Source organism: Leopardus geoffroyi, chromosome A2, assembly GCF_018350155.1.
Source record: "Leopardus geoffroyi isolate Oge1 chromosome A2, O.geoffroyi_Oge1_pat1.0, whole genome shotgun sequence".
Lineage (NCBI taxonomy): Eukaryota > Metazoa > Chordata > Mammalia > Carnivora > Felidae > Leopardus > Leopardus geoffroyi.
Window position 1 is genome coordinate 12,261,281 of NC_059331.1, and position 23,770 is coordinate 12,285,050.

The 23,770-nt window shown below is 45.2% G+C and overlaps 1 protein-coding gene across 2 annotated transcripts; it reads right to left on the reverse strand.

Annotated features, from left to right (window-relative positions):
* CALR3 (calreticulin 3) lies at positions 1-23,674 on the reverse strand. Of its 2 annotated transcripts, none has more exons than XM_045492435.1 (9): positions 23,458-23,664; positions 23,092-23,193; positions 19,921-20,124; positions 13,615-13,709; positions 10,171-10,359; positions 5,695-5,802; positions 5,468-5,599; positions 4,442-4,534; positions 1-221 (listed from the first exon to the last, which is right to left on the reverse strand). In XM_045492435.1, exons 1-9 carry the CDS (start codon positions 23,546-23,548, stop codon positions 78-80), a joined length of 1,158 nt encoding a protein of 385 aa, XP_045348391.1. In that variant the 5' UTR covers positions 23,549-23,664; the 3' UTR covers positions 1-77. The 2 variants fall into 2 exon arrangements, with proteins under 2 accessions (XP_045348391.1, XP_045348390.1); XM_045492434.1 differs by lacking the exon at positions 1-221 and adding an exon at positions 491-742 and having other exon boundaries at positions 23,458-23,674.
* Positions 23,675-23,770: the final 96 nt, after the last annotated feature.

The window sequence follows — 23,770 nt, forward strand, 5'->3', positions numbered from 1 at the left end:
TTGATGTTTGCACTTTTAAATGTAGATTAAAGTAGAAGCAAGGCTTTACCCATCATCTTTATCTGGGGTGGGAATGACTAGAATTCGTCCCTCCTGTGAAATCTCTGGAAACCTTTGTCGTGCCCACCAAACCTGCCCATCAGCAGGTCCTCCTCATCTTCCTCACGGGCCTTCTTCATTTCCTCCTTGGCCTGTATGGCATCCATCTCCCTTTCTGGGCCCTTGGAGAAAGAAACAGATACATGAGACATTAGCCGCTGGGGGTTGTGTTTCCAGGGAGTGGACTGGGGATCCACCTTCAGCCTGCCCTTGCCTTCTACAAGCCTCCACACCGCCTGGGGGCAGCTTAGAAGAGCCCCCAAGGATCCAGGCCTTAATCCCGGATCCTGTAAATGGGACCTTCTATGGGAAAAGGGTCTTTGCAAATATGATTAAGTTAAGCATGTTGAGATAGGAAGATTATCCTGGGTCATCAAATGGACGCTAAAATCCATCACTAATGTCCTCATAGGAGACAGAGAGAGATTTGACACATACACAGAAGAGAAGACCACGTGAAGACAGAGGCAGAAACAGAGCCACATGGCCACAAACCAAGGGACACTAGGGGCCACCGGAGGCTGCAAGAGGCGAAGGAAGGATGCTCCCGCAGAGCCCTTGGAGGGCTGCTCAGGCTGCTCAGCCCTGCTGAGGCCTTGATTTCAGTCCACTGATAGTGATTTTGGACTTCGGGCATCCAGACCTGTGAGATGATGAATCTGTGTTGTGTTAAGCGAGCCAATTTGTGGTAATCTGTTACAGTGGCCACAGGACACAAATACACCCATCTGCTTCCTTCTCTTCCCAGAGTACCTGGGCCCCTGTCCTTCCATCAGCTGAGCAGTGAATGGGTAGTGAAAGGAGTCCTCGGAACCTAAGTGAAAAAAACCCAGGCTCATGTGATCAACACAAGGGTTAGCAGTGCAGACAACATCAAGAAGGTTCCCGTAGTCCTTACTGAAAAAGAGTTTTGGTAAAGCTTTACGGGAGAAATCAGATTCAAGAAGAAATGGCTCCCTCACGATCAACAAAATGAAAAGGCAACCCGCTCAATGGGAGGAAATATTTGCAAATCATATCTAATGAGAGGTTCATATCCAAAATATATAAAGAACTTATACAACTTAATAGCAAAAAAAAAAAAATCTGATGGAAAAAACGGACAGAGGATCTGAATGGACATTTTCCAAAGAAGACATCCAGATGGCCCACAGACCAACAGGCCAACATAAAAAAATGCTCATTATCACTTATCAGGAAAATACAAATTAAAACCACAATGAGATATCACCTCACACCTGTCAGAATGGCTATTATATATATTAAAAAAAAAAAAAAACACTAGATAAAAAGCGCTGGCCAAGGATGTAGCGAAAAGGGATCCCTCATACACTATTGGTAGGAATGTAAATTGGGGCAATCACTACAGAAAACAGTATGATGGTTCCCCTCAAATTAAAAATAGTAATACCATATAATCCCGTAATTCCACTTCTGAGTATTTCTCTGAAGAAAACGAAAACATCTCAAAAGGATATCTGCACCCCCATATTTATTCCAGCATTATCTACAATAGCCCAGACTAAGAGCAACCCAACTGCCCACCAACCAATGAATGGATAAAGAAAATGTGACACACACACACACACACACGCACATGCACACACACACACGCACACACGCAGTGGAATATTACTTAGCCATAAAAGAGAATGAAATCTTGCCATCTGCAGCAACACGGATGGACCTTGAAGGCATTATGCTAAGTGAAATAAGTAAGATGAAGAAAGACAAATACCATATGATCTCACTTATATGTGGAATAATAAAAAAAAAAAAAAAACCAAGCTCATAGATACAGAGAACAGGTTGGTGCTTATCAGACACGGTGGGGGGTGGGGAATGAAAGAGGGTACACAAAATGAGTGAAGGGGGTCAAAAAGTACAAACTTCCAGTTACAAAATATAAATAAGTCATGGGGATGTCATGTGCAGCATAGATGATATAGTCAATAATACTGTAATAACTTTGTACGGTGACAGGTGGTAGCTAGACTTATCATGGTGAACATTTCTTAACGTACATAAATGTTGAATCACTATGTTGTACACCTGCAACCAATATAATATTGTACGCCAACTACACTTCAACTGAAGCAATAAATCAAACGCAAGCGGTTCACAAAAAGGGATATCCAAAGGGCCACAAAAGCCATAAAACAGGGCCAACCTTCATTTGTTACCAGGGTAAGAAAACTAAAACTGGAAATACCCCTACGCGCCTAGAGAAACCCACAATCCCCGTGCTGGTTGAGGACGCGAGACAGCACAGCCCCCCCAGGAACAGCCTGGCAGGTTCTTCTGGGGTTAAACCCCTCTTGTAGGACCCGCCTATTCCTGGCTATTTACGCCAGAGAACTGAAGGCCCGCATCCACACAGAAAAAACTGTTAAGTAAATATTCATAACAGCTTTGATCATATGTCAAAAATTGGAAACACCCAATTGTCTGTCAACTGGTGAACAGATAAAACTACCAATGGGGTGCCTGGTGGGGGCTCAGTTGGTTAAGCATCTGACTCTTGATCCCGGTTCCGGTCATGAACTCACAGTTCGTGAATTAGAGCCCCGTGTTGGGCTCTGCGCTGACAGTGCGGAGCCTGCTTGGGATTCTCTCTCGCCCCTTCTCTCTGCCCCTCCCCCACTTCCTTTCTCTCTCAAAATAAATAAATAAACATTGAAAAATTAAAAAAAATAAAACTACTGGGGCGCCTGGGTGGCTCAGTCGGTTAAGCGTCCGACTTCGGCTCAGGTCATGATCTCACAGTTTGTGGGTTGGAGCCCCACATCGGGCTCTGTGCTGACATCTCAGAGCCTGGAGCCTGCTTCGGATTCTGGGTCTCCCTTTCTCTCTGCCCCTCCTCCGCTCATGCTCTGTCTCCCTCTGTCTCTCAAAAATAAATAAAGATTACAAAAATAATAAAAATTAAAAAAAATAAAACTACCCAGCAATAAGAAGAAACCAATTACTGACTAATACCCCAAACATGGCTCAATCTCAGACACATTATGCTTGAGGAGCAGGCTCAAAAAGACCACATGCTAGGTTACTCCATTTACATGATACTTCGAAAAGTTGAGGCTGTAAGGGCAGATACCAGGTCAGTGGAGGCTGAAGTGGGAGAGGGTTTGGCTCCAAAGGGCCCAAGAGACTTTTGGGGATGATGATCTTGTTCTACATCTGGTTCTTTTTTTTATTTTTTTAACTTTTTTAATGTTTATTTTTGAGAGAAAGTGCATGAGTAGGGGAGGGGCAGAGAGAGAGGAAGACACAGAATTTGAAGCAGACTCTAGGCTCCGAGCTGTCAGCACAGAACCTGATGCAGGGCTTGAACCCGCAAACCATTATATCATGAGCTGAGCTGAAGTCGGACGCTTAACTGACTGAGCCACCCAGGCACCCCCAGTTCGTCCCATTTAAAAAAAAATTTTTAATGTTTATTTATTTTTTGAGAGAGAGAGAGACAGAGCGTGAGCGGGGGGAGGGGCAGAGAGAGAGGGAGACACAGACTCGGAAACAGGCTCTAGGCTCTGAGCTGTCAGCACAGAGCCCGACGCGGGGCTCGAACTCACAGACCATGAGATAGTGACGTGAGCCAAGGTCAAACGCTTAACCGACTGAGCCACCCAGGCCCCCCTACATCTGGATCTTTGTTGGTGGTTTCACAACTGTATGCGTTTATCAAAAGTCATAGGCTTCCACACCAAAAAAAGATAAATCTTACAGTGTGCATATTATGCTTCAGTAAATTTGACTTGTCAACAACTGACAATGATACCAAGCGTGGCCAAAGATGCGGCATAAACTGTAACTCTCAACCTCTGCAAAAGGAAACAGAAAAGAGGATGACACATTGAAAACTGTTGGGCTGTGTGGGACCTTGTGACCCAGGCTGTCCTGTCCTGGGCATGTGTCCACTGAAAGACACACACGGGAATGACGGTAACAGCTTTATTCGTGAGGCCACAAGCTGGAAGCAATCCAAAGCTGCATCAACAGAGAACGGATATATACCTTCTGGAATATTCACACAGTAAGAATGAGCTGCTGCTGTATTAGATAATATGAACCTCACAGCACTGCCTGAATGAGTAACTATTGGATGGCTCCACTTACATGAATTTCAAAAGGTCAAATGTATGGCAATGGGATAGTGGTTCTTTTTGGGGGCAGCTACCGGCAGGGAGGGGGTATGAGGAGGTTCCCAGAACGCTAGTAACATTCTGTACCTTGATCTGGGTGGGACGTTTACTAATAAAAATCCATCAAGCCCTTTCCTATATGTTAGACTCAAGTACAGAAATAAATGAATGATGAACAAAAAGTTCATTGTGTGTCATACCTTAGTTTCCCCCCAAGTGGCTTTGCCAAAATTCTCAGCATACCCTTCATCGTCTGTGATCAGGAAGTTATCGAAGATGGTTCCTGATCTCACCTGTGGATGAAAATAAGGCCTTCCTTATTGACGTGACAAATACAACAACTTTGCACCAAAAAGCAATTGTATGTGGCTCAGGACCCTAACGGTGATTGGATCTCAACAGTAGCATGTGCCTAAACCCATTTCTGAAGCATCCCTTCCCTCCGAGGCACTGGTTCTCAAACTTAGAAACTCCTGATGCCTGGCGTCCCCCCCAGGGATGCTGACTTAACTGGTCTGGGGTGCTGCCTGGGCGTGGAGACTGAAGAGCACTCAAGGGACTCGAGCGCTTGCGATGTTCGCCCACCACTGCCCGAGAACTTGACTGTGCAAAGTCAGCCCGCAGCGTCAGCACCACCTGAGAGCTTGCTGGGGAGGCAGGGTCTCAGGCTCCACGCTGGACACTCTGCTAGCATCAGAATCTGCAGTCTTGCCCTAAAGCTGATGGGCCCCACAGGTCAACTCCAGGCTGAGGAGTGACAAACCCCCAGGGGGCAGCGAGGGAGACGGGAAATGCAAAAAAAAAAAAAAAAAAAAAAAGGAGGGTAGAAAGGATGTCTGTTTTGTTCATGGCTGAATTACGTCTTGAGTCCAGGTATGGGTACCAGGTACACAGTAGGAGTTCAAGGAATACCAGGCACACAGTAGGAGCTCAAGGAATACCAGCTATGCGAATGCAGGAGTTTAGGCTGAAGCTCAGAGTTATCAAACTGCAGCAAATTTATTTATTTATTTTTTCTTTCTTTCTTTCTTTCTTTCTTTCAGTGGGGGAGGGGCAGAAGGGGAGGGGGAGAGAGAGAGAGAGAGAGAGAGAGAGAGAGAATCCCGACGCATGGCTCTATCCCACGACCCCGGGATCATGACCTGAGCTGAAATCAAGAGTTGGACGCTCAACTTCCTGAGCCACCCAGGCGCCCCCGCGTGATAGCAAATTTAAAACCAAGTAACCTGCCAAAGCTCCAGTCCAATGGCACCAATGTTCTCAAATTCTGAGAGGTCGTACTCCGTCAAATAATGGGTATTTTTCAGCTTCTGATGGAGCCAAACGTCTTTGTCTATACCCTCTGGTTTCAGGCCATCCTGCAACAACAGAACCTAAGTGTGGGTCCGGAGGGACGCAGGCAGAGGCGGGGGAGGGCCATCCTGGGGCATCGTAGGAAGAAGACACCACCCACCTGGTACGGAGGCTTCTGCAGCATCGGCGCCTGCCAGTCCCCGTCCAGTTCGCTGTTCCAGTCGCTTGGCTTACTGGCACTGGCATCCAGAAAATGCTTCTCCCAGTCCTTACCATGTGTAAGGAAAAAAACAATCAAATCTCAGATTTGAGAAAAGAAATTCTTAGCTACCCGGAGGCAGGAGCAGGCCGATGGGCCCATTATGCATGGGCCCATTGCAGGCTGTCAAATCATAATTTGCCCATCAATTTGGTGATCAAAGGGCCAAGTGCTCAGGGTTCTCAGTCCCACCGAGGATGTCAAGGCCCCACGCTGCCCGGATTTTCTCCCTAAGCCTTGGCATGATCACACCGCCCTTCCCAAACTGGTGAGGGACAACAGTCTGGAAAACTCAACATAGTGGCTAAACTTAAAAATGTTGGGACAGGGCCGCCTGGGTGGCTCAGTCGGTTGAGCATCCAACTTCGGCTCAGGTCATGATCTCACTGTCCGTGAGTTCGAGCCCCGCGTTGGGCTCTGTGCTGACAGCTTAGAGCCTGGAGCCTGCTTCGGATTCTGTGTCGCCCTCTCTCTCTGGCCCTCCCCTGTTCATGCTCTGTCTCTCTCTGTCTCAAAAATAAATTAAAAAAAAAAAAAAATGTTGGGACAGAAGTGATGTTGGGGGGAAGGGGCCACACAGTCACTGCTGGTTAGGTGGTCTGTCCTTCTACATCACAGTCGTGCATGGAATGTTCCAGAGAGAGAGGCTGGACAACCAAGAAATGTTCCAGGATTTACCTGGGGATTGCTGGGTAGCAGGAGAAAAGCAGTTATGTTATTTAGACTTTACACACATATTATATAAAATATATACATATGTATATTAACAGTCACAGTATACACATATAAATATATGCATACACATACATGCACATATGCATGCATATAATACATGCACACACATGTATAATCTGTGTGTATAATAGATGTGGACACACATATACATATACACATTAACACACATGCACATTTGTATACACATATACACATGTAGACATGCACTCATATATATACACATATATCTGAGTCTCTATGTCTGTACGTGGCTCAGGAGGTGTTGAACAAATATTTGTTGAATAAATAAATGGATGACAATGGGGCGCCTGGGTAGCTCAGTGGGTTAAGCGTCCGACTTTGGCTCAGGTCACGATCTCACGGTTCGTGAGTTCAAGCCCCACGACAGCTCAGAGCCTGGAGCCCATTCCGGATTCTGTGTCTCTCTTTCTCTCTGCCCCTCTCCTGCTCACTCTCTGTCTCTCTCTTTCAAAAATAAACACTAAAAAAGACTTTATAAAAACATAAATGGATGAATAAAAGGTGCTATGGATTAATATTCAGATAAACATATAAAACCAGGGGCATCTGGGTGGCTTAGTTGATTGAGCATCTGACTCTTGATCTCAGCTCAGATCGTGATTTCATGGTTCGTGGGTTTGAGCCCCGAGTTGGGCTCTGTGCTGACATCACGGAGACCACTTGCGATCCTCTCTCTCCCTCTCTTTCTGCCCATCCCCTGACTGTGCTCTCTGTCTCTCAAAATACATAAGTAAACTTTAAAAAAAACACATAAAAACTTAAAAGTTGTGTACAATGACATTTTCTCTTTTAGAATAACTGAAAAATTGTAACATTTTGCACTTAGACTGGGGCACCTAGGTGGCTCAGTTGGTTAAGTGTCTGACTTTGGCTCAGGTCATGATCTCACAGTTCGTAGGTTCGAGCCCCGCATCAGGCTCACTACTATCAACACAGAGCCCACTTGGGATCCTCTGTCTCCCTCTCTCCCTGCCCCTCCCCTGCTCACACGCACTCTTTCTCAAAAGTAACAAACAAAAAAAGACTGGGGCTTTTTCATGATATGCAATATTTCTTAATGACTGACACGTAGGATTTGGTGGCTCCCAGTCGGCTTTTTTGCTCCCACCTCAACTGGCAACAGATGAGCCACTCTTGTGCTGGGACCAGGAAATGGTTACAATGCAGTCCGAGTAGCCAGCTCCTTATAATTGCAGGCTGTCAAATCATAATGCCATAATGAACTAATTTGCTTAGGAGTTCACACAGAACTGAACATATGGACAAAACACAGCCAGTTTGGAGGCCAGCTTCTGAGCGTATGATTCAGCTCCACCAGGGACCCACCTCAAGTACGCTCAGCCCTAAGGCACACAACACTGCTAGCCCGCATCGTTGTAGCTCAGAGGCAGCCAGGACTTTCATCCTAAGACCTGTGTCCTCTCCTGCATAGCCAGAGGGCTGCAAGGTCAGTTTCTTCGCCATTCTGTGCCTTGTTTTTCTGTTTGCTTGTTTTTTAATTTTACTATTTATTTATTTTTGAGAGAGAGAGAGAGAGACAGAGAGAGACAGAGAGAGACAGAGACAGAGAGAGACAGAGGACAAGTGGGGATGGGACAGAGAGAGAGGGAGACACAGAATCTGAAGCAGGTTCCAGGCCCTGAGTTGTCAGCACAGAGCCCGACGCAGGGCTCGAACTCACAAACCATGAGATCATGACCTGAGCTGAGGTCGGACACTTAACCGACTGAGCCACCCAAGGGCCCCTCTGTACCTTGTTTAAAGTAAGTGCTCTTTCCAGGTGAAAACTACTTTTTTGGTCTGTTTTTAAGGTAGTTCAGTAAGGGAGGGAGAAACTTTGCTCTTTTGCTTTAATGATTACATTGTCTATGACGACATACTTGATTATCAGACAGCAAAGCCACTGAGCAGGTTTAAGTTGCCAGAAATTAATCGTAAACACAGACATTAATTGCCGTACAGCAAAGACAACCGTCTTAAGGCAAATGGTTCATGGGTTTGGAGTAGTGTTTGATGCTCAAACAAAACATTGCAACAATAAATAAATGTAAACTAAACACAAAACAAAACAAAACAGAAGGTAGCTTGTAGTGGGCTGAGTGGTAGTTCTGGGTAAGGGTTTGTCCACGTCCAAAATCTCGGAATCTGGGAATGCAAGCTTATATTGAACAAAGGATCTTTGAAGAAGTAATTAAGGTAAGGATCTTGAGGCACATCTTTCTGGATGATCCAGGTGGGCCCTAAGTCCAATGACAAATGTCTTTATAAGTGATAGGAGAGACACAAGAAGAGGAGGACATGTGGGGGGGGGGGCAGGGCAGAGATTGAGGTCTACCAGCCAAGGAACTCCTAGAACCAACGGAAGCTGGAAGAAACAAGGAAGGATTGTCCCCAAGATCCTTCAGAGGGAGTGTTACCCTACTGATATCCTGGATTTCTGCCTTCTGCCCTCAAGAACCATGAGAGAATACATTTGTCCTTTTTTTTTTAATGTTAATTTATTTTGGAGAGAGAGAGAGAGAGAGAGAGAGAGCGTGAGCGAGTAGGGGTGGGGCAGAGAGAGAGAAGGAGGCACAGAATCCGAAGAGGGCTCCAGGCTCTGAGCTATCAGCACAGAGCCCAATGTGGGGGCTCGAACTCAAGAACCATGAGATCATGACCTGAGCCAAAGTCGGACACTTAACCAACTGAGCCACCCAGGCGCCCCTCTGTCATGATCTTTAATGTTTTATTTATTTTTGAGAGCGCAAGTCGGGGAGAGGCAGAGAGAGGGGGACAGAGGATCAGAAGCAGGCTCTGTACTGACAGCAGCGAGCCCAATGTGGGGCTTGAAGTCACGAACCGTGAGATCGTGACCTGGACTGAGGTCGGATGTTCAACCCACTGAGCCACCCTGGCTCCCCCCCCGCCCCCCTACACTCCTGTCATTTTTAAGCCACCCACTTTGCGGTCCTTTGTTAAGCAACCCTAGGAAAACTCACGCAGACCCATTACGTTAACTGATTCTTGGTCGTCAGTCACAAGTGCGATGCTCAAAAAATACTTCATGTTCAAATTCAGAATAGCAAAATAAGACAAAAAATCACTTTTATAAAGATTGCTGAGGGGCGCCTGGGTGGCGCAGTCGGTTAAGCGTCCGACTTCAGCCAGGTCATGATCTCACGGTCCGTGAGTTCGAGCCCCGCGTCAGGCTCTGGGCTGATGGCTCAGAGCCTGGAGCCTGTTTGTGATTCTGTGTCTCCCTCTCTCTCTGCCCCTCCCCCGTTCATGCTCTGTCTCTCTCTGTCCCAAAAATAAATAAACGTTGAAAAAAAAAAAAATTAAAAAAAAAAAAAAAAAAGATTGCTGATTCAATATCCTTAAAAAAAAAAACAAAAACCACATGGGTTAAAAAAAAAAAAAACTTGCTCACTTTCATCGCAGATTTTGTAAAGACCCTTTCACGATCCCTGGAAGCGTGAAGCTATGTGGCCGGTTTCAGCGGCAAATGTTCCAGGGAGGGCACTTTGGTTGTGACCATGTGGGCATCATGATTACCAGCCATGCAGCCATCATGAAGGACCTGCGTACTTACAAACTCCACTGGCACACTCTGTGGAGATGTTCGTGGAAAATGCACACCTGGGATTTGTCATCTTTCGCCTGGTCCCAATCCTTGGACTCTGCGGAGGACTTCTCCATCTTCTTAAGTGACGTTAAGTTCCAGTCATACTCGATGTCGCCGGATTCAATTGATTGACCGTCAATTTTCACTTCGTAAGTGAGGTCCGGTCTTAAAACCAGAGCATAGAGGTGTGTAAATCCATCAACCTGCACGTTTTAAGGGGAGAAAGGATAACGATGAGACCTTTGACATTTCAGGGCAGGTCTACGTATGTGATTTAAGTCACTGTTGGTCAAAGCTTTGCTGTAAACAGCAAGAAGAGTGTTTCTAGGGACAGGGGTTGACTTGACTACAAAATGTGGCCCACAGAAGAAATCGCTCCCTTGTAGAAAACTTCCGCACTACCAGCTGACTTCTCTTGAGTGGCTGGTTCCCTTATGTGTAGACAATGCTTCCCACCTAGAATCCCACAGGTGGTTATGACAGGGTCTTGGTGTAACCCAAACACCACTGCTCTGTTCGGTTTATGAAAAGTTATGTGGAACACGATTTCTTGTTCTGTATTCTGAAAGATACCAAATGAAGCCCAGTCTATTTTTTCAACACAGGGGGGACCTTTCTAATGCTCTGAGCTGTCTAGCAAGGGCAGGCCTAGTGTCTCTCTTGGTCACAGTTAAAAGCCCCAGACACAAGGGAAGCATTGGGCAAGCATTCAATAAATGACAAATGGGAGGTGGATGGGCAGGTGTCTGGGGAGGTCGGGGGTGCCCAAGATGTGCCTGCCTGTCAGCAGTGGGGCTGCCTGGTCATTGTCATGGGGCATGCCCTAGAAATGTCTGTCGCCGGGTCAGCCTGACCTGCTGTATCAGCACCTGAATGGACCCTCCAGTCTCCTGCACAGACCTTCCAAAGATGCTGATGCTGCTCAGGGCTCAGGTTTGGGAACCACTGTCTCAGCATCTTAAAGGCTCCATCAGGAGGATTCTCCCCCTGCTAAGAGCCAAAAGTAAAAGCTTCTTCAGTACCCCTCTGCTCTGTTCTGAGGGACACAGGCTGCTGTCCACACCACGGCCGATGGTTCTGTCTGCTCCGTGTTCCTCTCAACCTCTGTAGCTCGCTGTGACAACTGAGTACAGGCTTCTCCCAATGCTCCCTCCCTGATCTCTGCCCGTCTTTGTCTCCACTCACCTTTCCTAATTTAGACTTTGGGTTCATTGGCCATCCCGAGGTATAACATCCTCTCCCACACATATGCAATGGATCCAAACCAGGATCTTTAATCCTAACCATTGGCCTGAGCTACAGAGTGGAGTTTCCAACAACTTTCTGGACACCTCTACCTGGATGTCTGCCAGGAGTCCACAACCAATGGTTCCAAACACATCTCTCGAGTGTGGCCTGGCCCCCCCACTGGTCTTTGTTTCTCCCTGATTAACAGCAATGCTGCTGAGATTCATCGACCACATACCCAGTAGCCGAATTCCGAATATCACAAAGTCCTCTGGGTCCCACCCCTGAATCATCTGTCAAAAACGGTCCCATGTTCTGTATCCCGTTGAAGCCTTGGCCTCACAGTCTCACCCTTCTCCCTGCCTATCGATCACCCTGTCCCTCCAGCCCCCGCCCCCCAGAACATCTGAGGTATTTCTCCAACAGGCAGATCTGCCCCTCTCCTTGAAAACCCCTGAGGGCTGACCACTGCCTGCAGGGGAGATTCTCAGCCTTTCTTTCACAGCATCACAGAATGAATCCAACCCCACTGGACGTAGCTTCTCCTCCCTGGGAACACCAACAACCTGCTGTGAGTCAGTGCTCCTTCAACAGAAGCATCTTTTCTTTTTCTAGCAGGTGCAGAAATAGCACATGTCTGAGGGCATCATCAATCTGCGGGTGCCACTCGGGGCCCCATAGGCTTGCTGTCCTGAGCTTGTCATGCTCTGACCTCCCCAGCACAGTCCAGGCCAGACTTCATGGCCTCTGTAGTGTCATCCCCGGGCTCTCCCACACATCCAATGTGCAACTGAACAATTCCTCGGGAATCAGTTGTAAAACCTGTGCACTCAGTTGGCCGTCGAGCTCTCCCTCACCCCCACAGGAGCGATGTCAGGCCTCTCCATTTAAAGAGGACCTGATGATCCTTTGCAGCTACCAGGTCGGCGGGTGGGACCCCAAGAGAGCAATGAGGCTGCCAACGGGAGACTCACTGGGGCTTTGTGAAGAGACCGAACACACCCCGGCTTGGGTCAGGACTGCATAAGTGGCGATTATGGACACTTCCCCTCTGTGCAGTCACTGTGCTCTCCAGATGCACCCCGGCCTCCTGCCCAGATTTGCCCAGACTTGTGGAGGCCCCCCATGTTGAAGCTCTGGGCACTGGGGATGCCCCAGGAGTCAGGTCCCTGCTTCCTGGTGGCTACATTCAAATAGAGGGGTTGCATCGGGGAGTGTACTTCCCTTCCGCGGGCCCGGAGCCGGGGACCTGATGCAAACTGCCTCTTGGGAGAAGCCCTGGGCTGGGCCGTGGAGTTAGGAAGGCATCAGTGCTGTTTTCACAGGATCCGTGGTAAAAAGTAAGAAAGTATGCTTCCATTTTAGAAACATTCCCATTTGTAAATGTTTTGGTATGTTGAAGATTAATTTCTTCAGGATGTTTTTGCGTCCCAGCCTGAATATTTTATTCCATAGTGAGGACGGACACCGCTGAAATGTGACTATTCTATTGTAACCCTTATAAGGCAGATTATAATACGATGTCACAGCTCACAGTGAAAAGTGAGGATGCCCTCCTGATGGGTACAAACGTCAGAAAACAAGCCAAAGGGGTAGGCAAATATCTCTAATAACACTGCTAAACTGGAAACCTGGGGCATGGGGGTGTGTTTGCTAAGATCCATACCTGGCTCAGTTAACTATTTTAAGATCAAAAGGATTTTCTCTAAATTCATGCTGTCATTAAGAGTTAACACAATGGGGCGCCTGGGTGGCGCAGTCGGTTAAGCGTCCGACTTCAGCCAGGTCACGATCTCGCGGTCCGGGAGTTCGAGCCCCGCGTCGGGCTCTGGGCTGATGGCTCAGAGCCTGGAGCCTGTTTCCGATTCTGTGTCTCCCTCTCTCTCTGCCCCTCCCCCGTTCATGCTCTGTCTCTCTCTGTCCCAAAAATAAATAAACGTTGAAAAAAAAAAAAAAAAATTAAAAAAAAAAAAAAAAAAAAAGAGTTAACACAGGTGGCTGGGTGGCTCAGTCAGTTAAGCATCCGACTCTTGATTTCAGCTCAGGGTATGATCTCACAGTTCGTGTGTTCAAGCTCCGAGTTGGGCTCTGCTGACAGTGTGGATCCTGCTTTGGATTCTCTCTCTTTCCCTCCCTCTCTGCCCCTTCCCTTCTCTCTCTCTCTCTCAAAATAAATAAACATTAAAAAAAAGAGTTAACACAATCACAGATTTGAATACAGAAGCACTTACCTTACACCTGATTGATTTCTTGTTTGAGTGATACTGATTCTTGAAGTGTAAAATAACATGAACTTTCTTGATATCAAATCCACAAATATCGGGCCCTACAAAAAAAAATATTAGCTGCTCTCAATTTCTTTCTATGATGCATCACCCCAGGAGACCCCCAATCATTGTGAAATAATATACGAGGCACCAGAAGTCTATAGGTGCAGGAATAATCGGACGTTGTCATAGAGATTTGCAGCTATTTGCAGCTACGCAGCTACCTACGCCCCCGTGTCCTGCTCTCTAAAATGGGGATGTTAATCTTGACTTCCAAGGCTACTTTGCCAATTAAATGGGCTCAGGTATGTAAAGCATTTAATATGGCAATGCTCAATATTTGTTATTATCATTATGTGTGTCCCAAGACAACACGCGGGCACATATTCAGGCTAAGACTTTCTGAATGTAGTAAACAAGGTTTGCAGGAGGTATCTGGAAAATTTGTCCAACCTTGAGGATGTTTGCAATTACCCTGCTGCTGCTTTACTGAGCTTAAGCCTCCGGAATGTACTAGACCCTCTGGGTGTCTTTCTGTCTCGAATCAAATTCCACCACATCCATTGACCCGGGGCTGCACCCGCCCCTGGGGATTCTGTGAGGCAAACCCTGTGTAAACACAAGCAGATGACGGCAATTTTTTTTTTTTTTCTACAACTTGCAGTGATGAACCTCCAGAATAAGAGAGATCCAGGCTGCACATAATTAAAGGATATCATCAATTTGCCAGAGTGGATATGACATTGAACTTAGAAGTAGCATCCTGAGGGACCCACAAAGAACAGCATGTCTACCTCCCAGCTGAGTTCTCAGAGGACAATGTTTATGTAATTTCCTTTTTTTTTTTTTTTTTAAATCACTGGAAAACATTCCAGTTCAATTTTTAAAACAAAAGCTATGGTATGTGAACTATCTGTATGAAAGTCTACCACCTCAGGATTAAAATATGAAATTTTCCCTTCAAAGTTGGTCAGAATTTTCTGATTTCTAAGCACCCACATGCTTTAAATATTAAATTAGGCTTCAGAACATGCCCGGGCATGCCTGGGAAATCTGGACATTTTCCATTAAGAGAGATCATAAAATATTTATGCATGTAATGGATTTTTATGAAGAAATGGGAGTAGACAGATAGGCTCTAAAGCCAGGCTGACCTGATTTGGGGCAAGTAAGTTTAATCTTCGTGAGCCTCAGTTTCTTTATTTGCAAAATGGAAGCTGTGTTACCTGTTTCCTAGGGTTTTAAACGTAATTTAAGACTGCATTTGTATCGCTGGCATCCTGTTTTAAGAAAATAAAAATAACCTAAATGAAGACATTTTAATTTCCTTTTTAATCAAAATAAAGATGTTTGTTCTTCGTTCCAGATTTTATTTTTTTATTTTTTATTTAAAAAAAATTTTTTTAACGTTTATTTATTTTTGAGACAGAGAGAGACAGAGCATGAATGGGGGACGGTCAGAGAGAGGGAGACACAGAATCTGAAACAGGCTTCAGGCTCCGAGCTGTCAGCACAGAGCCCGACGCGGGGCTCAAACTCACAGACCGCGAGATCATGACCTGAGCCGAAGTCGGCCGCCCAACCAATTGAGCCACCCAGGCGCCCCTCGTTCCAGATTTTAAATGCAACAGTAAATTGGAGTCATGGTGGAGAAGAGAGCAGGGGTCAGGGACTATGCAATTGGTGGAAACTTTGCATATATGTAATGTGGTGGCCTTAGAGAAGTCACCTTGCCCTCCAAGACAGGGCAGGATTATATCCAGATTCAATAAATAATATAATATCTATTCTCTCTACTTCTATAACACTATGACCAGCTGTACATACAAACATGAGAACAGTGTAACAGGTGTCTGAAGGCTGATGCTGATCACAATAAATTCAAAGATATGCACTGGAAAACCAGGACAGAGAAAACTTCTGCAATACATCCATGTCACGAGAGAAAAGAACTTTGAAAAAAGATTCCTCAAACTTGAATTACAGGCAGATATTTTGAAATTACATTTCCAATATTTTTGGGGGGTGCCTGGGTGGCTCAGTCAACCGGTTAAGCGTCCAACTTTGGCTCAGGTCATGATCTCACGGTTCGTGGGTTTGAGCCCCGCATTGGGCTCTGTGCTGACAGCTCAGAGTCTGGAGCCTGCTTCGGATTCTGTGTCTCCCTCTCTCTCTGCCCCTCCCCCACTTGCCTTCTGTCTCTCTCTCTCTCTCTCTCTCTCAAAAATAAACATTAAAAAATTTTTTTTAAAGATTTTTTTCACTTATTTTTTAACTGTGGTAAAATATACATGAGATTTACTGTCTGGGTCATTTTTAAGTGTACCTTCAGGGGTATTAAATACATTTGCTGTGTTGAGCAACCATCCCACTGCCCATCCCCATGACTCTTCATCTTACAAAACTGGAACTCTATATTTATTAAACACTAACTCCCCATTCTCCCCTGTCTCAGCCCCTGGCAACCACCATTCTATCTTCTGGCTCTATAATTTTGACTACTCCAAGGACCTAAAATAAAATAAGTGGAATTGGATAGTATTTGTCTTTTTGTGACTGGCTTATTTCACTTAGAATAATGTCCTCAAGGTTCTTCCATGTTGTAGCCTGTATCAAAATTTCCCTCCTTTATAAAGCTGAATGATAGTCCATTATATGGATACCACATTTGTATATCCATTCATTTGCAGATGGACACTTGAGCCCTCTAGTCTTGTTCTTCTTTTTTGAGATTGTTTTGGCTATTCAGGGTCCCTTGAGATTCCACATGAATGTTAGAATGGGTTTTTCCATTTCTGCCAAAAAAAAAAAAAAGTCATTGGAATTTTAATAGGAATTGGATTGAATTTGTATATTGTTTTTAGAATCTGTAGAATGCTTTGGCTAGTGTTAACATTTTAACACTATTAAGTCTTCCATTCCATGAACATGGAATGTCTTTCCATTTATTTACATCTTCTTTAATTTCTTTCAGCAATATTTTGTAGTTATCACTGTATGAATTTTTCACCTCCTTGCTTAATTCCTAAGTATTTTACTCTTTTGGATGCTATTGTAAATGGAATTATTTTTGTAACTTCCCTTTCAGATTGTTCATTGTTCACATATAGGAACGTAACTGTTTTTTGTGTGTTGACTTTGTATCCTGCTACTTTGCTGAATTCATTCATTAATTCTAATAGGTTTTTTTGTGCAATCTCTATGGTTTTCTCTATGTAAGATCAAATCATCTGCAAACAGATCATTTTACTTCTTTCTTTCCAATTTGGATGGCTTTTATTTATTTTTCTTGCTTGTTTGCTCTGGCTAGAACTTCCAGTAGTATGTTGAAAAGAAGTGGTGAAAGTGGGGGCACCTGGGTGGCTCAGTTGGTTGAGCATCCAACTCTTGATTTCGGCTCAGGTCATGATTTCATGATTTGTGAGTTCGAACCCCTGCTTGGAATTCTCTCTCCTTCTCTCTCTGCCCCTCCCCTGCTTGCACTTGGGCATTCTCTCTCCCCTTCTTTCTCTCAAAATAAACAAACTTAAAAAAAAAAAAAGTGGTGAAAGTGGGCATGTTTGCCTTGTTCCTGATCTTACAGGAAAAGCTTTGTCTTTCACCACTGTGTATGTTTGCTATGGGTTTTTCATATATGGCTTTTATTATGTTGAAGTAGTTTCCTGCTATTTCTAGTTCGTCAACTGTTTTATCATGAAAGGGTATTGAATTTTGTCGAATGCTTTTTCTGCATCAATTGTGATGATCATGTGTTTCTTTTTTTCTTTCATTCTGTTGATGCGGCATATACTATTGACTGATTTTCATATTTCAAATCACCCTTGCAGACAAAGAAGAAATGCCACTTGGTCATGGTGTATAATCCTTTCAATATGCTGCTGACTTCTGTTTGCTAGTATTTTGTTGAGGATTTTTGCATCAATGTTTATAAGAATATTGGTCTGTAGTTTTCTTTTAGTGTCTGGCTTTGGTATCAGGATAATGCTAGCCTCATGGAATGAGTTAGGAAGTACATGTTCCCACCTCTTCAATGTTTTTTTGAAAAGTTTGAGAAGGATTGGTGTTAGTCCTTCTTTAAATGTTTGGTAGAATTGGTGAGAGGTTCATCAGATTCAAGATTTTGCTTTATTGGGAGATTTTGGTTTACTGCTTCAAGCTCCTTACTATTTATAAGCCTCTTCAGATTTTCTATTTTTTCATGATTGAGTCTTGGCAGCTTTTGTGTTTCGAGGAATTTGTCCATTTTACCAAGGTTATCCAATTTTGGGGTGTATAATTGTTCTTAGCACTCTCTTATATAATTCTTTTTATTTCTGCAGAAGTGGTAGTAACATCCCATTTCTGATTTTAGTAATTTGAGTCTTCTTTCTTTGTCCATCTAGGTAAAGGTTTTGTCAATTTTGTTGACCTTTTTGGAGAACCAACTTTGGATTTCATTGATTTCCTCTGTTGTCTTTCCATTCATGATTTCATTTATCTCTGCTGTACTCTTTATTATGCCTATTTCTCCCTTCAATTCTACCAGTTTTTGTTTCATATATTTTGAAGTTCATTAGGCGTGTAAATGTTTATAGTTATTACATTTTTTTGGCCTTTTTATTAATATATAATGTCCCTTGTCTCTTGTAATCTTTTATTCAAAGTCTATTTTGCTTGATATTAGTATGGCCACCTCTGCTCTCTTTTGGGTGCTATTTGCCTGGAATACTTTTTCCCATCCTTCCACTTTCAACCTCTTTGAAAAAAACTTTTTTAATGTTTATTTTTTTTTATTTTTGAGAGAAAGAGCATGAGTGGGGGAGGATCAGAGAGAGGGGGAGACACAGAATCTGAAGCAGGCTCTGGGCTCTGAGCTTTCAGCACAGAGCCCGATACGGGGCTCGAACTCACAAACCATAAGATCATGACCTGAGCTGAAGTTGGATGCTTAACCGACTGAGCCACCCAGGCGCCCCTTCTTTCGTTTTGAGTTTTTGTAGGGAAATGTTTAAATTCCTTTTTAACTTCCTTTTGTGTATATTCTATAGCTATTTCCTTTGTGGAGGAACCATGGGGGTTACATTTAACACCTTGAAGTTATAATGCTCTAATTAGAATTTACACCAGTTTCACTTCAATAACACACAAAACTCTGCTGTTCATTTGTTTGCACTCCTGTGATCAGAAGCAGCGATCAGAGTTCAGATCCCTGATACTGGGAGGACAGGGTCCTTTTTGCCCACCCTGGCTGTGGCAAGCTGTGTATAGGCTGCTCCAGGAGCACATGCACAGCTGTCTGCCGTGTGGCTTGAAATGGGGGATGGGTAGGTCTCCTGTGCTAAGAGCTGAAATTGCCCAAAATTAACCTTCCCATTCTTCCCCTGGAAGAAGCAATCCTTCCACAGACTTCAGAGTTCCAAAATAGTTACATCATATTCTGTTGATTTTTGTCCAGGTGGGGAGATGGATTCCTGGTGAGTTCCTATTCCATTTTCCCAGAATCCTCTTTATCCTGAAAACTTTTTGAACCCACACGCTTCAGTTATGTCCAGTTCCTGTGGCCCAATGTGGTCCCATGCCAATTCTAGCACAGATTTTAATCAATGTCTCCTGGTATCAGGAGATATTTAATGTGTTCCAGGGGTCAGCAAGGGCTAGGCAGGAAATGTTTTTGGCTTTCCTACCATTTTCATGTGTCAAAAATATTAGCCTTCTTTTAATTTTTTTAATCATTAAAAACATTAAAACCCATTCTCAGCTCATGGGGCGTAACAAACACAGTCTGTGGGCTGACGTGGCCCGTGGCCAAAGTCTGCTGACTCCTGATGTATTTCAAATACTTGGGACTACATTACTATCGCATAAATAACTCTCTCAAAAGTACAATAGAGGGGCGCCTGGGTGACTCAGTCGGTTAAGCGTCCAACTTCAGCTCAGGTCATGATCTCACGGTTCGTGGGTTCGAGCCCCGCGTCGGGCTCTGTGCTGACAGCTCAGAGCCTGGAGCCTGCTTCACATTCTGTGTCTCCCTCTCTCTCTGCCCCTTCCCTGCTCATGCTCTGTCTCTCTCTGTCTCAAAATAAATAAACATTAAAAAATTAAAAAAAAAGTACAATAGAATGGTACAGTTGCCTTTTTATAATGTTAATTAGGTTTCACGGTACTAAAAACCTTTGGTTGGATATACTCAACACTACTACTGAAGCCAAGTCTTGCTCTGAGGAATTCTATCAAGTGGAAGGAAGGGTTCAAAGTCATCAGAAATGGTTGTTTTGTGCTATCTGAACTCACCAAACATAATATAGTACTGAGATTTTCCATTCAGGTTCTTCTGATCCACATCTGCAGGGAAGATCTTAACGTAGCCCCCTCCACAGTCCATCTTTTGCTCGTGTTTCACTGTGTACTGAATGACCAGCGTCTTCCCTTTGTTGCTAAACGGTTTGAAACGTGCCGAGATGGCATAGAATCGGCCATTTTGCGTGGTTTGCAGACCTTTAAACAAAAAGGACTCGTGAAGGATTAGGAATGGCACGTGCGCTCGGTGCTGCAGGGAATTAAATGGTCACCCTTCCCCCTGCCCCCAGGAATAACCACTCACATCAGCCCAGGGCCTCACACACACCTTCACAATAATATGTGATGGCCATACCACTAACAGTCTCTCTGCTGCCAGAAACCTTCTATTTCCACACCCCATTGTTTCTGTGCTCAGTATTACCACTGTTGTGTCTTAAATTGAGACATTTCAGCTGTAGATGACAAATGTGCAGTCTAAGTGGATAAGGAGTTAATTTTGCTTCCATTCATCCTCCAAGGGGTGGGAACACACAATAAAGCTTTTGCGGCAACTTTGTTAAAAACCAGAGCATCCTACGTCTTTTCTTTCATTCCTGTCTTAAAATTTTTTTTTTTCAACGTTTATTCATTTTTGGGACAGAGAGAGACAGAGCATGAACGGGGGAGGGGCAGAGAGAGAGGGAGACACAGAATCAGAAACAGGCTCCAGGCTCTGAGCCATCAGCCCAGAGCCTGATGCGGGGCTCGAACTCACGGACCGTGAGATCGTGACCTGGCTGAAGTCGGACGCCTAACCGACTGCGCCACCCAGGCGCCCCTCATTCCTGTCTTAAAAGAGCTGCTTCGGGGGCGCCTGGGTGGCTCAGTCGATTAAGTGTCCGACTTCGGCTCAGGTCATGATCTCACGGTCCGTGAGTTCGAGCCCCGCATCGGGCTCTGTGCTGACGGCTCAGAGCCTGGAGCCTGTTTCAGGTTCTGTGTCTCCCTCTCTCTCTGACCCTCCCCCGTTCATGCTCTGTCTCTCTCTGTCTCAAAAATAAATACACGTTAAAAAAAAAAATTAAAAAAAAAAAAAAAAAAAGAGTTGCTTAGGACACACGACCGTGGATGGAGAACAGAGTGCTGACCTGTAAAAAAGTGCTTCCCTGCCCTGGATGAGCTGGCCCACAGCACAGTTGCCATCTTTTTTTTTTTTTTTTTTTTTTTATAAAGATACCACCCTTTTGTCACATGAATCACCTCATATTTTAGAAGTTTAGGTGTTCAAGATGAACCCCCCTACCTTTTCAGTAGCCACTAGGCTCTGTACCAAATCCTTATCTTACACTATTGAAAACAGAGCCAGTCTTATTATCATCTAGTCTTCCCTGCTCCACATTCCTGCCCCCAAACCTGCCTATGCACAGATCCATCATAAATGCACTTGACATTTTCTGTCGATACGTCCAAGCCTGAACTCATGACTGACCGCCCATACCACACTCATCTCTTTCTTTCTCCTCCATTCTCTCCCCGCCCCCACCCTTCCCTTTCTCAAAGAATTCATAGGATCTCCCCTCCTTTACCCCTTTACTACCCAGGCAATTCCTAAGGCCAAGATTCACCACCTCTCTGTCTCTCCACCCTCCTCGGCCACCCCCATCGTCTCTCACCTCTTCCCATTTCTGTCCGACTGAATTCTATTCATCCTTCCATCTATGGCTTCTGTGTGATGGTCCTTGGAGATCACAATGAAAGGGGCCAAACTAATGGGTATCCCCAGTGCCTTGCCCATGTGCTCTCACTAGATGTGTGCTGGAGTGAACGAAACACAGCATCTCACGATGCCAGATTGGAGGAGGAAAAAATGTGGTGCGGAAAAACCCAAATGGAAACCCCTATCCTTGGACAAGCTTGATGAAACAATCTGTTAATTTCACTCCATTTTTGTCCTATGGGCTGAATCGTGACCAACTTTTTCGGTCCACGTGTAACTTAAAACACAATGCACATGCAATAGAAAACCAGAAGCTGGGGCGTCTGGGTGGCTCAGTTGGTTAAGCGTCTGACTTCGGCTCAGGTCATGACCTCGCTGGGTTTGTGAGTTCGAGCCCCGCATCAGGCTCTGTGCTAACAGCTCAGAGCCTGGAGCCTCCTTCAGATTCTGTGTCTCCTCCTCTCTCTGCCCCTCCCATGCTCATGCTCTGTCTCTCAATAATAAATAAACGTTAAAAATTAAAAAAAAAAAAAAAAAAAAAGAAAGAAAAGAAAACCAGAAGCTGCTGACAGGATAACACCGGAGGAGCGGAGTCAAGGTAGAGGTGGAGTGGAAGGCTGGTGAAAAGAGGAAAAGTTTTCATCCGAACCAGAGGTTGGCCAATCTTTTCTGCCAAGCCAGAGATCAAGTATTTTAGACTTCGCGGGTTATACAGTCTGTGTGCCAACTTACTGCCTTTATAGCATGCAAAAGGCCAAAGAACCTAAGTCAATGAATGATCATGGCTGTGTTCCATTAAAACTTTACTTATGGATATTGACATTTCATATGTTTCACTAAATTTTATGTAATTTTTATACATTATAAAATACCATTCCCCTTTTGATTTTTCCCCAACAATTAAAATATGTAAAAGCCATTCTTATCTCACCAGCCGTGCAAAAAACAAGTGTGTAGTTTGTCCACGTTTGAACATCAGAAATGAGAAGAAGACAGAAGTTATCCTTGGCACTAGGAGGCTACCGACTTGGGGGATGGGCAGTGCAAGGGGGCGGGGGCTCTGAAAACATTCTCTATCTGATCCAGGGCATACAAATGTAAACACTCATCTTTCTATACCCCTACGATCTATACACCTGACAGCATGTAACTTTTAGGTCGATTTTTTTCTCCTGCTTAAAGTGGAAATAAACATGAGAAGTATCCCCTAATCATTTTCCTTTTGCAGGTCAAAGACCTGGAGTCTCCAAACTTCTGCCACTAGTGGGTATACAATGGAGCGACCTTGGGCAAGTAAAGAAAGAGAAAAAGTAATGCCAGGCCCTATCCAAGCCTTAGCTTCCCCACCCGTGAAACGGCTGTAAGAGGTGTTATGGGTGTGCCACACCTACCTCGGAAGGTTGCTATGGAGGTGAGGCGTGTGTGTTTGACATTTAGCTCCATTTTCTCACCATTCCTACACTAACCTTTGTCCTTTTCCTTATGACCATAAAATTTCCCCGACGAGAGTCTAAAATGCCCAAATTGGGAGTCATTGGTGGACTGCACCCAGCGGTTCCTCCAGCGCTCTGTAGGGGGAAACAACACCGGTTAGAGCTGAGACTGTTCATTTGAATCATGGAGGTGTGTGTGCGTGTGTGTGTGTGTGTGTGTGTGTGTGAGCGCGCGCGCGCGGGCGGGGGGGCGGGGGGCTCGAGGCTTCAAAGCTTCGCCACCACCGACCCCGCGGCGATGGGCTGTTGCCAATGGCGACTCTGGCTATCCGCTGGGCAGCCAAGGATGGAGGAGCTTTCGCCCCTACTTTCCCACCACCACGGACATCGCCTTTTCACCTCCGTCTAGAAATTCCTCTTGGAAGTAGACGGTGGCCAGCGCCACCCGCAGCACGCAGACCGCCCACAGCGGAACGGGAGCCACAGCCATAGAGTGCGCGCTGCACTTCTTGTAACGCCCCTTTGCTCCCAGCGGTCTCGGCGAAGTGCCAGACCGTCCCAAGACTACAACTCCCGTCACGCCTCGCGATTGTGACCTGAGGCACCATTGGCCCCTACCGCGCAGTGCACGCCGGGCCCGCCCAGGCACTACCACCATCCCGGCGCGCCGCGATTATGACGTGAGGCCCCATTGGTCCTCGGGGCGCGGCGC

What these genes read in the sequence shown, in the direction of transcription:
- CALR3 (XM_045492434.1), bottom strand. Translation starts at nt 23,548, where the DNA reads ATGGCTGTGGCTCCCGTTCCGCTGTGGGCGGTCTGCGTGCTGCGGGTG. An exon ending in CGAAAGATGACAAATCCCAG is followed by an intron (nt 5,803 to 10,170) that starts GTGTGCATTTTC and finishes ACACATGGTAAG; the next exon opens with GACTGGGAGAAGCATTTTCT. An exon ending in TGCAGAAGCCTCCGTACCAG is followed by an intron (nt 5,600 to 5,694) that starts GTGGGTGGTGTC and finishes CTGTTGTTGCAG; the next exon opens with GATGGCCTGAAACCAGAGGG.